Consider the following 13623-nt stretch of genomic DNA (forward strand, 5'->3'; position numbering starts at 1 on the left):
CACTAAAAAGTGTCCCTATGTTTTTCGTGGCTAGCTTCCTATACAACAAACAACCTACAATCAAAATCCCATGCATGCACCTTCTTCGGTTATAGCAAAACCCAAAGTGCCTATCTTTGTTATGATCTACAATCCGGTAAAGTCCATATACATCTAGACTTATTTTTGTTGAAAATATTTTCCCATTCTCCACAAAACCAAACTCTTCACCATCCGAAACAGCACCCCTTCAAAATTCAAATTTAATTCCACAACCTTTATCTACTACTCACCAACCAACTTCCTTATCCAATACAATTGCCGAAACAAACAGAAACAACATATCCAATCCACCCACAAATCCTGAAATTACCTCACCAACACAAACTCACTCTTAATTTAAACTCAAACTCCAATACAACCTTGCCCACGTCTCCCTCCAAATCCCCCCCATCTAGTACTTGCAACTTGGACACCTCGCTCCTCACAGAAGTTCTGGTTTCCACTTCCACTCATTCCATGGTAACAAGGTCCAAAAATGCTATTGTTAAACGCAAGCAGGTTGACTCGCTCATATTCTTGGCCCCTGAACCTAGTTAACCATCTTGCCTCTCGAAGGCTCTCAAACACCAAGAGTGGAAATCTGCCATGTCTGAATAGTTCAATGCCTTCATTGCTACTAGCACATGGACTCTCGTCCCAAAGCAAGAACACTCCAACATCACTGGGAACAAGTGGGTTTATTGAATAAAAAGGAACACCGATGGTGCAGTCACTCGCTTCTAAGCACGTTTGATAGCCAAAGGCTTCCATCAACGCCCTAGTATCGACTATCACAATACTTTCAATATTTAATTCTTATAATATCAACAAGATGTGTATGCATTGAGAAATAAGAAAAACGTATAATTATAAAATAAAAATCCAGGAATAATAACAAGTGTTTTATTCTCTTAACAGGTAAACATGGATATGTCTATCATGTACTCAATGATCAGATACAAGGGGAACCAAATGCAATTCATTTTTCCTCCCAATAGCTAGTCCGAAGTGTTCATCCATATTCATTTCCTCAGGTTTCATCTTGTTTGGGAGTTCCCAGTTGAAGTGATAGAGTAATAGAGCTAGTGGAAGCATAATGCTAGCTAAACCCAATGTCATGCCTGGGCATATTCTTCTTCCTCCCCCAAAAGGGAGATAGTTAAAGTTATTCCCTTTGAAATCGATAGAACTATCCTCGAACCTTTCTGGGACAAACCTCTCGGCATCAGTCCAATATTTGGGATCTTTACAAATTGCATATGCATTTACCATGACTTTTGTTTTGGTAGGTATTTCATAGCCATCAATGATGGTTGGTTGAGAACATTCTCTAGGGAGTAATAAAGGAGTAGGTGGGTGTACCCTAAATGTCTCTTTGATCACCAACTTTAAATAAGTAAGTTGCTCTAGATCACTTTCATGAATTATTTCCTTTTCTCTAAAAGTTTGTCTCAATTCAGCTTGTGCTTTCTCCCTTACTCTTGGATTTCGCATCATTTCTGCCATAGCCCACTCTAGTGTTGATGCTGAAGTATCGGTTCCAGCAGCAAATATGTCCTAGTAAAAAAATAAAATATTTTTATATGAAGTTTGGTAAAATGAAAGGAGAAATTATATGTATATAACAAAATTGGACAACTTTTTGAATAGAAAAGGAGATAAGAAGAAAAAGGAGAAAAATATATGATAAAGTAATTAATACAAATGAGAGGATTAAAGAGATTAATGCTATAAAAATAGATGTTAGTGTGAAAAAAAACATGCTTTAAAAACTGGAATATCAGTGTCGGAAAGAAACGGAACATGACAAGTGGTGAGTGACAACTGCAAGGCCTAAAACAAATTTCCTTTTTAAATAAACACTTAATTATCAATTTCAGTTGTTAGAATATATTTTGTATTTCTATTTTTATTAGCAAAAATATAGTTTTAATTATATTAATTCCTCAACTGAGAACTTTGGAAGAAGATCGTATAATATTGTAGATCTTCATTTATTTTAAGGAAATATAAATAAAAGAGAATTATATTTGACTAAAAATACTTTTCAAAAAAGTGTATATGAAAATTTATAGACTTGCATGTAACTATTGTTTTTATTGAAAAATAGTTTTTAAAAATTAAAATTATTCAAATCTTATTTTATATTAACTATGTTAAAAGATAATTGAATGATTTTGTTTGTCATTATATATATTCATATTAAAATTTTGGAAATAATTAATTATAGAACTTTGATTTATAATTTTGTAGTTGATAAAAAAACTTAATATTTGAAAATTTATTCTAAATTAATCTTTAAAGCTCAACTTACCAATATCAAAGCTTTGATGTTGTTAGTTGTCATTTCAATGTCCATAGTGTCATCTTGTTGGATTTTGAGAAGAAGATCAATAAAATCTTGGTCCTCTACTTCGGCTCCATCTTCTTTTGCAATTTTCTTCTTTTCTTGATGCTCTCTTATGATGTTTTCTAAGACCTTGTCCACCTGCTTGTGTAACTTCTTCAATTTGGCCATCTTTCCAGTTATGAAATATAAAAATGGAATTGAAGGAAACACGTCAGCAAGGTCAAATCCTCCCCCGGATTCTACGATTTTTCGGATCAAAGACACAACAAACTCATCTTGCTCCTTGTATATGCCACCAAATGCTACCCTGGAAATAGAGGCACATATCAATGAGAAAATTTGACTGGTGAGATTGATTGGGGAACCTGCTGCTTCGCGAATGGAGTTGATAAACTTTGCTGCCTCGTCTTCTCTTATGGAAGCAAAAGACTGAACTCTTTTGGCGCTCAGAAGCTCCGTGGCACACATTTTCCTCATTTGTCTCCAGTGATCACCATATGGAGCAAAAGCAATGCCCAATCCCCCATAGGATATCATTTGACCAAAAACAAGATGGGGTCTCTGAAGAAAAGAAACATCATGTGTTTTCACTATTTCCTTGGCCATCTTTGGGGAGGATGCAACCACTGCTGAAATTTCACCAAGTTGGAGGTGCATGAGGGGTCCATATTTTTTGGCAAGATCTCTGAGAGCATGGTGTGGAAGTGAACCTGCTTCTGCTAGTTGATGTAGATTCCCTATGATGGGTAGTTTCTTTGGTCCTGGTGGGAGTTTGTGAGAGACGACACTACTTTTGTAACATTTTGCAAGCCAATGCAATAGAAAGAACAAGGCAATAACCAAGAAGTAGGTTTGAGCTTCCATGGTTTTCTAGTCTTTAGAGTTAGCTCTCTCAAGTACTGAGTACCGTATCCAGAAGCTCTCAAGTATGTTTGTATTGTTTGCCTAGGGATGGTTCCTATTTATAGAATCTTGAATCTGCACAGTCAACAATTTATTTATTTGTGTATGGCAGATGTATTTTTCCGGCGTTGAACGACATGTTTTCAATTGTTGATGACTGTTGAATAATATAGATTGCCGTTTAATTGTTAGTTATTTTCAACGAACATTTATGAGAGAAAAAAAAAGTATTGACAATATAAAAAATTTATAAGGTCATTTATTATAGGATAAATTTATTGACTTTGATAATTAGTTAAAAGTCATACAGAAACTAAGTTTTAATTAGTTAACAATATAAAATCTTTTATACTGTATAACTAAGTTAAATGAATTTGTAGCTAACTATGACAAACATGTAATAGAGATCTAATAATAGATTTACTATGTTCATTCTTTTAACAAAATAAGAAACACAAATTAAAACTCAAACTATAAAAGAATTAAACTAAAAGTTAATATATTAATAAAGAATATAAATATATGGATGTTTGAATCTAAAATAATAATACTTTTTGTTGATACGAAAAGATAGGGATAGAGCTACAACATTTTCTTTGAAGGGTCAAATACAAATTTAAATTACTATTCTAAAATTAATATATTAAATTTAACCAACAACTAAAAAAATCATAATAAGTAACTATATACCACAAATAAAATTTATATAAATTAAACAAAAGATATAAGACTATAGTACTGCAACAAAAGAAATAGATTTAGTTTTTAAATTCATAATAGCAATTCTAATGATACGAAGTCAACATTATATTTAGATGTCATGTTTAAAGTTTAAAACATATAATTGACGTTCAATTTTTAAAGTAAAAATTAATTTTTAATTTGGTAATAATAAGAAAATTGCATTTTCTACTTCAAACAATGAAATGTATATTTTTTTATTTTGTTAAGGAACATTTAGAAAAACATTACTAGAGGCCTTAAAAATTATTGAACATGATAGTTGTATATTTTTTGGGGAGGTGTATCCATCTTTAGTGGTGAAAGAGATAAAAGAAGAGAGAAAAAATAATCAGATCTAATAGAAGATGTCATGAGAAAAAAAGATAGACATAGAAAGCAAAAAAAAAAAAAAATAGAGAAAAATTTGTAAAAAAATTATATAAAATCATTATTAAAGATGATATATACAGTAGTATATATTTTTTTTTGGAGATGACCTTAAATATACTCGTGCGTTTATAATATTATTTGAGGTGTTTGATAATGATTTTTTTTTTCCACTGGGAAGGTATATGATAATGATAACATTATTAAATGGAATGAAAAATTTGACATGTCTTTTTGAGATTTATAAAAATTGGGTTATTCGTTTAATATAACAGAAAATATCATTTTAATTAAATTATGCATCTATTATTAATGCAAAAATATTTATATTTTGAATATTTGTATATTTCGTAATATTTATACAGGATTTTTATTATTATTTTGTTCTATTTATATTTTATAACTATTATATATTTTTTAATATTTATTGTTATTTTATTATAAAATTATTACTATTAATTTATAACTATTACAGCTCAATTGGTGCAGTAATAGTAAATATTCTCGTCATGCATTATTTGGTATCGCAAGAACCTTGACTTGGAAGCTATAATTACGTTGCAGACTAAGTCAAAACAGAAATAGTCGTTGCACTATGATCGGGGTTGCAGACTAATTCAAAATAGATATTGTACGTTGCACAGCTCTGATTGCGGTTGCACACCAGCCAAGTCAATGTAGAAATTGCCATCTTCAATCCAATAAGAGAAAACTTAAAAAAAAAATCTCACTTTGATAAATAAAATTCATGGTATGCTTATTTATAATAACACTTATAAAAAAATAATAGTAATTATTCAGAATTAGAAAATATATATATATATATATTTGATAGAAAATCTTTAGTAACTATATTTTTTTAATCTAATCAGTAAATTTTTTTAAAAAAGAGTATCAAACTTAAGTTTTGAAACACTTATTTTATTTTCAGAACATGAACAAATTAAAATTAACTATGAAGAAGAAAAAAAACAAATAATAAAAATATTATTTGATGCAAATTAGAACTATGAAGAAAATAAACTAGAGAAATTCTAGTGGCACCTACTCTCTTTCAAAGATTACTTTTTATATGATATGATTGGTTAGAGTTTATTAAAAATTATTAATTTTAGTATGTTAATTTTGATTTTCATTTAATATAAATTAGTAGAGTGAATTATTAACTGAGAAATAAAATCTATAAAAATGTTGATCTCTAAAAAATTAAAATCAATCATATAAAGAGTCTTAGAAAGAATTTTTTTTTCAATATGTTTAATTCTTTGAACTTAATAACTTCCATTTTACTTTCATGTGACGGATAATCCTGTATAATGTAAAATAAAAGAGATAAATATGTTACTCTCTTTTTTTCTCAAAAAAAAAACAGATAAATGAACATTGAAAAGGTCAAATACATATATACATGGAGAGAAATTATTAAAGAAGTCAAATACTGTCCAACCTGATACTTTATTAAAAAATGTTAATGACATTCTATCTGAGACTCTTCTATAAAAGATGATCAAGTATTTTCATGAGGTGACGTGTTCAATAATTCCTTCGGCAATCACAAACTATAAATTACAGAATTTGGTTCGAGCATCTACGACTCTTTCTTCAAACTTACTGAAGTGCATTGAGGGTTTTTTTCCCTAGTGTTTTTTTATCGTTATGTTAGTCGTCAGAGAAGTATCATTAGGTCCTATGCCAACCCTCTAACATGCATGCAGTTTATATCTTCAAGCTTTCATTAGGCACTCTCTTATTGAATGGTGTGCCACAATAACATCAACATCGATTTGATGATTGCATGCTCCCTTTTCTGATCTTATAGGCACGTTACAGGGACGAAATCATTATTTAAATATTTAAGTGCCCAAAGATTTTGATTTTAAGAGCAAAATAAAATAAAAAAAATACTGAATCATGTGGAGTTTATTGAACTTCATATGCCCGAGTAGAGTGTCATGCATGTTAATTTAAACTGAATCAAACTAAACTGTACCTTTCACATTAGTAATGTAATTAGTAAGACTAGAAGCATCTTAATGAGGTGGCAGAATTTAATTAATTATTTAGAAACATCCTAATGAGGTGGCAGAATTTAATTAATTATTTGATTTCAATATTTTTCATACTAATTTCTTCTCCTTTATCCCTTAGAGTCAGGGCCGATCCTCAGCCTCATTTTTGGAGGTGCGACCACATCTGGTCCATAAATTAAAGGGGCCCGAAAAAATTTAAAAAATATATATAGTCATTTAGTAATTTTTCTATGTTAGTTTATCTTTATATTGAAATTATTATTTTATTCTATATCTCTATTTTACTCAAAGATGTGGAGCTTATTGAACTTCATATGCCCGATCAGAGTGTCATACATGTTAATTTAAACTCAATCAAAGTGTATATTTCACATTAGTAATGCAATTAGTAAGACTAGAAACATCTTAATGAGGTGGCAGAATTTAATTAATTAATTAATTAATTATTTGTTGTAAATATTTTTCATCCTAAATTTCTTCTCCTTTATCACTTGGAGGCAGGGCCGATCATGAGCCTCATTTGGAGCTGAGACCACATCGGGTATAAATTAAAGGGGCCTGAATTTTTATTTTTATTTTTATAAAAAAACATAGTCATTTAGTAATAATTTTTCTGTTAGTTTATCTTTATATTGAAATTATTATTTTATTTTATATCTCTATTTTATTCAAAGATGTGGAGCTTATTGAACTTCACTTGCCCGACTAGAGTGTCATGCATGTTAATTTAAACTGAATGAACCTGTATCTTTCACATTAGTAATGGAATTAGTAAGACTAGAAACATCTTAATGAGGTGGCAGAATTTAATTAATTATTTAGAAACATCCTAATGAGGTGGCAGAATTTAATTAATTATTTGATTTCAATATTTTTCATCCTAATTTCTTCTCCTTTATCCCTTAGAGTCAGGGCCGATCCGATCCTTAGTCTCATTTGGAGGTGGGAGTTGCTACGTGCACCCAGCAAAATTGCTAGGGCACCCAACAAAATTATTGGGACACCCAACAAACAGTGAATGGGCAATTATGCCTCTACGAGAAGGTTATTTTCGGAAGACCTTTTTTTCCGGAAAACTTCCGAAAGACCCTTTTCCGAAAAATTTCCAGAAGACACTTCTTCCGGAAGAAGAAGGTGGACTTCTGGATGAACTCCAGAAAACGTTCCGGAAGAAGTGTCTTCTGAAAGTTTTCCGAAAAAAGGGTCTTCCGAAATATTTCATTCTTCTTCCGGAAGAAGGTTGTTCCGGAAATTTTTTTTTGGTTTTTTTTAAAATGTTATATTTTCCTAATTATTTGATTTTAATAAATAAATTAAGTTATAAAATAAATAATATTATTATACATAAATTATTATTAGTGAACATAATTATGACTAATATTTGAAATTCCTTTTTTACGCGCACGTAAATGTAAATAATAATTTGTCTGACAATTTAGTATAATTTAAATCATAAAAATTAATTAATTCGTATATTTTATAAAAAAATAATTATAATTTGTATTACAAAACTTAATATATAATGAAAAAATAATTATAATTTTATAGCAACGTGAAGTAAAATAAATTTCATTTTATAATAATAACTAAAAATAAAATAATATTTAATGTATATGTAATGACAATTTTGTCCCTGGTTGTTTTCTTTAAATTTAGTGCGCTTTCACCTTCATCCCCATCTTCTTGCTATTGTTATCCTTTTCCGTAAAAAAGCTTTTCTGGTGGTCCCGTGAAGTAGAAGTTCTGTAACAAGCGATTTGGTGGTCCCGTGAAGCAGATGTTCTGTGTTTGAAGTTGTTTTAGTCGTTGTTGTTCGTATTTCGTCGGAGGTACGCATTTATCGGTTTTTCTATGCGTTTTCTGGGTAGTTGTTTAGAGAAGATGAACAGTAAAAAACTATTTCCGAAATAACTTTTTACTGCAGAAGGAAGTAGTTCCGGAATGAAAATGTTGAATTTCTGGAAGAACTTCTTCTGGAAGTTACTATGCTCAATTCCGGAAGAAGTGGTTCCGGAAGTCACTTCCGGAGCCACTTCTTCCGGAATTGAGCATAGTAACTTCCGGAAGAAGTTCTTCCGGAAATTCAGTTTATTAACAAATTTTTTTAATTCTGCTTTAATATATATATATATATATATATATATATATATATATATATATATATATAAATATTATCATTTATAATATCTGTATTGTGGATATAATTGGTTTAATTAGGTATAATGATTTTGGTATAATATTAAATGATTTAGGTAACATAATTGTATTTTGTTGTAGTAAAAAAATGTTTTATTAGTTGTTAATATGTTTGTTAGTTAATATGTAGTCAATTTGTGGATGTGGTTATATCATAATTTGAATATACTTGTGTATGATGCATATGTCCTGTTAATATGTTTGTTAGTTAATATATAGTAAATTTTTTGATGTGGTTATATGATAATTTGAATGTACTTGTGTATGATGCATATGTCCTTAAGATGGACGAAGATCAATGGAGGTATGACTATGCAATGTCACAAGAAGTTCATATGAATTATGATTATGATAATGAAGAAGAATGTGGGGTGAATGAACCACATGTCGATTGTTCAAATGCTTTTAATACGTCTCAGGTAATCATAGATAATTTGAGTCACTTGGTTGAATTGATGTTTTGTAAAAAAATTAATATGTTTGGGTTGCGTTGTAGGTATTCGGTACTCGAGATGATGTTTTGCAATGGGCTTGAACAGTTGCCCATGAAAATGGATTTGTTGCAGTGATTATGAGGTCTGACACAGATACCGGTAGCAGAGGAAGAAGTTCATTTGTCTTAATTGGGTGTGAAAGGAGTGGTACGTACAAGTGTAGGAATAAAGAATTCGTTAGAAAAGACACTGGGAGTAGGAAATGTAGTTGTCCCTTCAGGCTTCGTGGGAAACCAGTGCATGGAGGGGAAGGTTGGATGGTGAAGTTGATCTGTGGGATTCACAATCATGAATTGGCCAAGTCCTTAGTTGGACATCCATACGTTGGGCGATTGACTAAGGATGAAAAGAAAATTATTTTTGATATGACAAAGTCGATGGTGAAACCAAAAAACATCTTGCTAACGTTGAAGGAACACAATGCCAACAGTTGCACCACGACAAAGCAAATTTACAATGCAAGAAGTGCATATCGTTCTTGAATAAGAGGAGCTGATACCGAAATGCAGCATCTGATGAAGCTTCTCGAACGTGATCAATACATTCATTGGCATAGATTGAAGGATAAAGTTGTGGTGCGTGATCTATTTTGGTGTCACCCAGATGCAGTAAAGTTATGCAATGCATGTCATCTAGTGTTTTTTATAGACAGTACCTACAAAACAAGCAGGTACAGACTCCCACTACTTGACTTTGTTGGAGTGACACCAACGGCGATGACATTCTCTGCTGGGTTTGCATATCTAGAGGCTGAGCGTGTTAATAATATTGTATGGGCTTTGGAACGATTTCGAGGCCTATTTTTAAGAAACGATTGCCTCCCTGTTGTTATTGTCACTCACAGAGACCTAGCACTGATGAATGCAGTGAAAGCTGTGTTCCCCGAGTGTACAAATTTGTTGTGCAGGTTTCATATCGATAAGAATGTGAAGCCAAAGTGCAAATCTTAAATCGGTGAAAAAAATGCGTGGGACTATGTAATGGATAACTGGGGTACTTTGGTTGATTGTCCGTCCGAACACCAGTTCCATGAGTCACTTCAGAAGTTTCAAGTTGCTTGTTCGCCTTGGCCGATGTTCATTGATTATGTTAACGACACATGGATTATCCCCCACAAGGAAAAATTTATTACAGCATGGACGAATAAGGCCATGCACCTAGGCAACACAACAACAAACAGGTATTAAGAACTGATTTTATTTGTTAGTAAGGATTAGTAATAAATGGTATTTAATTGTTGTATATCATGTTTGTTGTGTATTTTGAATGTAAGGTTGAATCAGCTCATTGGGCTCTTAAAAGAGTACTACAAAATAGCGTTGGAGACCTATGTAGTGTTTGGGATGCCATGAACAACATGATCACGCTGCAACACGTCGAAATTAAAGCATCCTTTGAAACCAGTACGCATGTGGTTGGGCATGTATATAAAAAAACCTTATACAAGAGGCTTCTTGGGATGGTTTCAAGGGACGCTTTAAATCAGATTGCTTCTGAGGTTGACCGTCTACGTTATCTCGGCAACAATCCCTCTTCTTGTGGTTATGTGATGAGAAGCATGCACGGTCTTCCTTGTGCATGTGAGCTTTCTATGCTGGTAGCATCCCATTGGAGTCAGTCCATATTTTCTGGAGGAGACTTTGCTTTTCAGACCAAGGGTTATGTGAGACGGAAGTCAGCATCAAGGAAGAGATAGAGACCATATCTAAAAGGTTTGATGAACTTGATGTGTCTGGCAAAGTAAATCTGAGGATTAAACTTTGAGAAATTGCATACCCTGATCATAACTCTATGTGCCCTCCTCCGTCAAAGGTCAACACTAAAGGTGCACCGAAGAAACCGATGAAAAGAAGTCAAAGATCCACAAAGCGTGATCCGTCTTACTGGAAGTATGTTGATGCTTTTCATTCTGTTCAAAGCAGCAACTCTCCAGTCAAACATAGTGCATCATGTTCTGAACCGCCTCAGCCAACAAGGATCATCCCGATGTTGGATCAATTTGCGCCATTCATTCAAGGTTTCATTCGTGACATTGTGGATGTGAAAGCGGACGGTAACTGTGGATATCGGTCCATTGCCGCTTTATTAGGTATGGGGGAAGATTCATGGCCGTTAGTGCATAATGAATTGATTAAAGAACTTGGCAGGTGGTCGCATGAGTACATGAACCTTTTCGGTGGCACAGAGAGATTTGAACAATTAAAGTTGTCCCTACTTGTTGATGGGTTTTCAAAGGTATGTTTTTAGGTTAATTTTTTTTAATAACAAACTTTAAATTACTTACATGTGTATGTTTGGTTGATTCAGGTTAGTGTGGAAAAGTGGATGGATATAACGGAGATGGGATATGTGATTGCATCACGGTATAACGTAATCCTTGTATTGTTGTCCCGACAACAAAGCATGACATTTTTTCCTCTTAGAAGTCAACCACCACCTGATTCTTCTGGGCACCGCATGATATGTGTCGGTCACGTGTTTGGAAATCATTTTGTTCAGGTACATTGAATATAGTTAGTATAACAATTATGCAATGACTTCGCTGGTTCATTTGACATGGTCACCGCATGATATAATCTTTGTTCATGTACAACAGGTTTATTTGAAAGACCATTGTCCTTTACCACCTCCAGCGTTGTTGTGGTCAAGCAATTGTTATTCTCAGGCAAAGCAGTGGACAACTCCATATATTAGTAGAATGCAGCAATACACAAGCTTGATGTCATTCAAAAGACACTATGTCGACCTAAATGAAGACTAAACATGCATTGTTTATGTAATTGTATTCATTATGCGATATAATTTGTTGTAACCCATTACTAACCAATTAATATTATTAAGTACTCGTTTGGTTAAGCAAAAAAATTGTTGGTCCAACAAAAATCATTTATGCATGTAGCATACATCATTGTCATAATTGACAACACATAATGACATGCATGCTATTAAAGTTTGAGCGCGACAACACATTGACTGACTTGACTACACATTCTAAAGGAAACATAAACACCAACCATGTTCACGCGTGTCTATTTTTTTGTAAACAAAGTGAAGCAATCGCTTGGTCACAACCATCTATATATATAGCAGACACGGCTAATAAATCACATATTATCTTGCTTTCACATAGTCTCCCAATTCATACACAAAGTATGGCATTTTTAGGAGAAACTAGCAGTCAGACGATTGTCAACTCAAGGTTGGCTTTCATTTTTCCAAATGGATCAATTATTCACAATGATACTGGCGTTTACTTCCAAACTTCAACTTCAGTGCCCATTCGAGTACCAAACAACTATGATTTTGCAAGCCTAAAAACCAGAATACACAATACCCTTCAGCTATCCGACAAACAATTTTTGGATGAAATTCACTACCGGAAGCCATTCACTGATACAGGTAACCAAATTCGCTTTCAGTGTATGAAATTGATAAATGATGACGATGTCAACACAATGTTAATGTGTAATGATCAATTTTCTTGTGTTGGTCCGATTGAGTTATTATGCACCGTTGGAAGAACACCAGATGGAATAATAAACTTACTTCAATGCACTATGCCCCATACTCATGACGCAATCCTGTATTACAACGGGAAATGGACACATGCCACCGCAGAAATAATTTGTTGGATGCGCGTTCACAGTGAAAAAATCCTAAGAAATTTCAAATTCCTTCAACATGTACCATCAATGAACTGAAGAATTTAATAAAGCAAGTTGCACCTAAAGGGATCCCCCTCTTGGAATTCACGAATCACAAACGGTAAGACGATTGTTTTTCCGCCAACCAGCTCGCTTTGAGTATTCAGATACGCTTATAAAATATGAAATAAATGAGCTGAGGACCAACGAAGAACTGCTGAAGGTGTTAGTACAATCTAGCTACTGGAAAAAATATGGACTAATAGAAATTTTAGTTGTCTTTACTAAATATGTTGTGAAAATCGAAGACGAGGTCACTAGGACATCGCTAAACAACTGAATGCAATGTTTATTTTTTTGCTTTTTCGTTGATGTAACCTTTATCTGTTTACGGCGTGTTTAAATCCCATAATAAAGTTCAATGTGTTGTTTCAATGGTCCAAAGATAATTTATTTTAAGTGTTAGAAGGGTCGGATTCCTATTTTTTTGGATTTTTTGGCTTTGTTTTTAGGAGTTATTTGACGGAACTGGGGAATGGGAATAATTTTTTTGGGTTATTTGACATCGAAACATGAGAAATAGCGGCCCTCCATTGTCTTACGGCACTCGCACACCCACGGAAATAAATTCCCAAACATTGGTACTTGAACATGAAAAAGGGACCATTTCCTATTTTTTTGGATTTTCTGGCTTTGTTTTTAGGTGTTATTTGATGGAACCGGGGAACGGGAATAATTTTTTTGGGGCTCTTTGACGTCCAAACATGAGAAATAGGCGGACCCTCCATTATCTTACGGCACTCGCAGACCCACGGAAAAAAATCTCAAACATGGGTACTTGAACATGAAAAAGGGTCTCTTTCCTATTTTTTTGG

General features: G+C 32.9%; 1 protein-coding gene across 1 annotated transcript; it reads right to left on the minus strand.

The window, feature by feature from the left end:
• Positions 1-902: 902 nt before the first annotated feature.
• Positions 903-3305, minus strand: LOC100806252 (cytochrome P450 71D8-like). Its single transcript, XM_003520191.4, has 2 exons — positions 2336-3305; positions 903-1578 (listed from the first exon to the last, which is right to left on the minus strand). Exons 1-2 carry the CDS (start codon positions 3233-3235, stop codon positions 967-969), a joined length of 1512 nt encoding a protein of 503 aa, XP_003520239.1. The 5' UTR covers positions 3236-3305; the 3' UTR covers positions 903-966.
• Positions 3306-13623: the final 10318 nt, after the last annotated feature.

This window comes from Glycine max, chromosome 2 (assembly GCF_000004515.6).
Source record: "Glycine max cultivar Williams 82 chromosome 2, Glycine_max_v4.0, whole genome shotgun sequence".
Lineage (NCBI taxonomy): Eukaryota > Viridiplantae > Streptophyta > Magnoliopsida > Fabales > Fabaceae > Glycine > Glycine max.

Coding starts and splice junctions, on each gene's coding strand:
- LOC100806252 (XM_003520191.4), bottom strand. CDS start 3,235: ATGGAAGCTCAAACCTACTTCTTGGTTATTGCCTTGTTCTTTCTATTG. Junction 1,579..2,335: donor ACATCAAAGCTTTGATATTG/GTAAGTTGAGCT, acceptor TTTTTTTACTAG/GACATATTTGCTGCTGGAAC.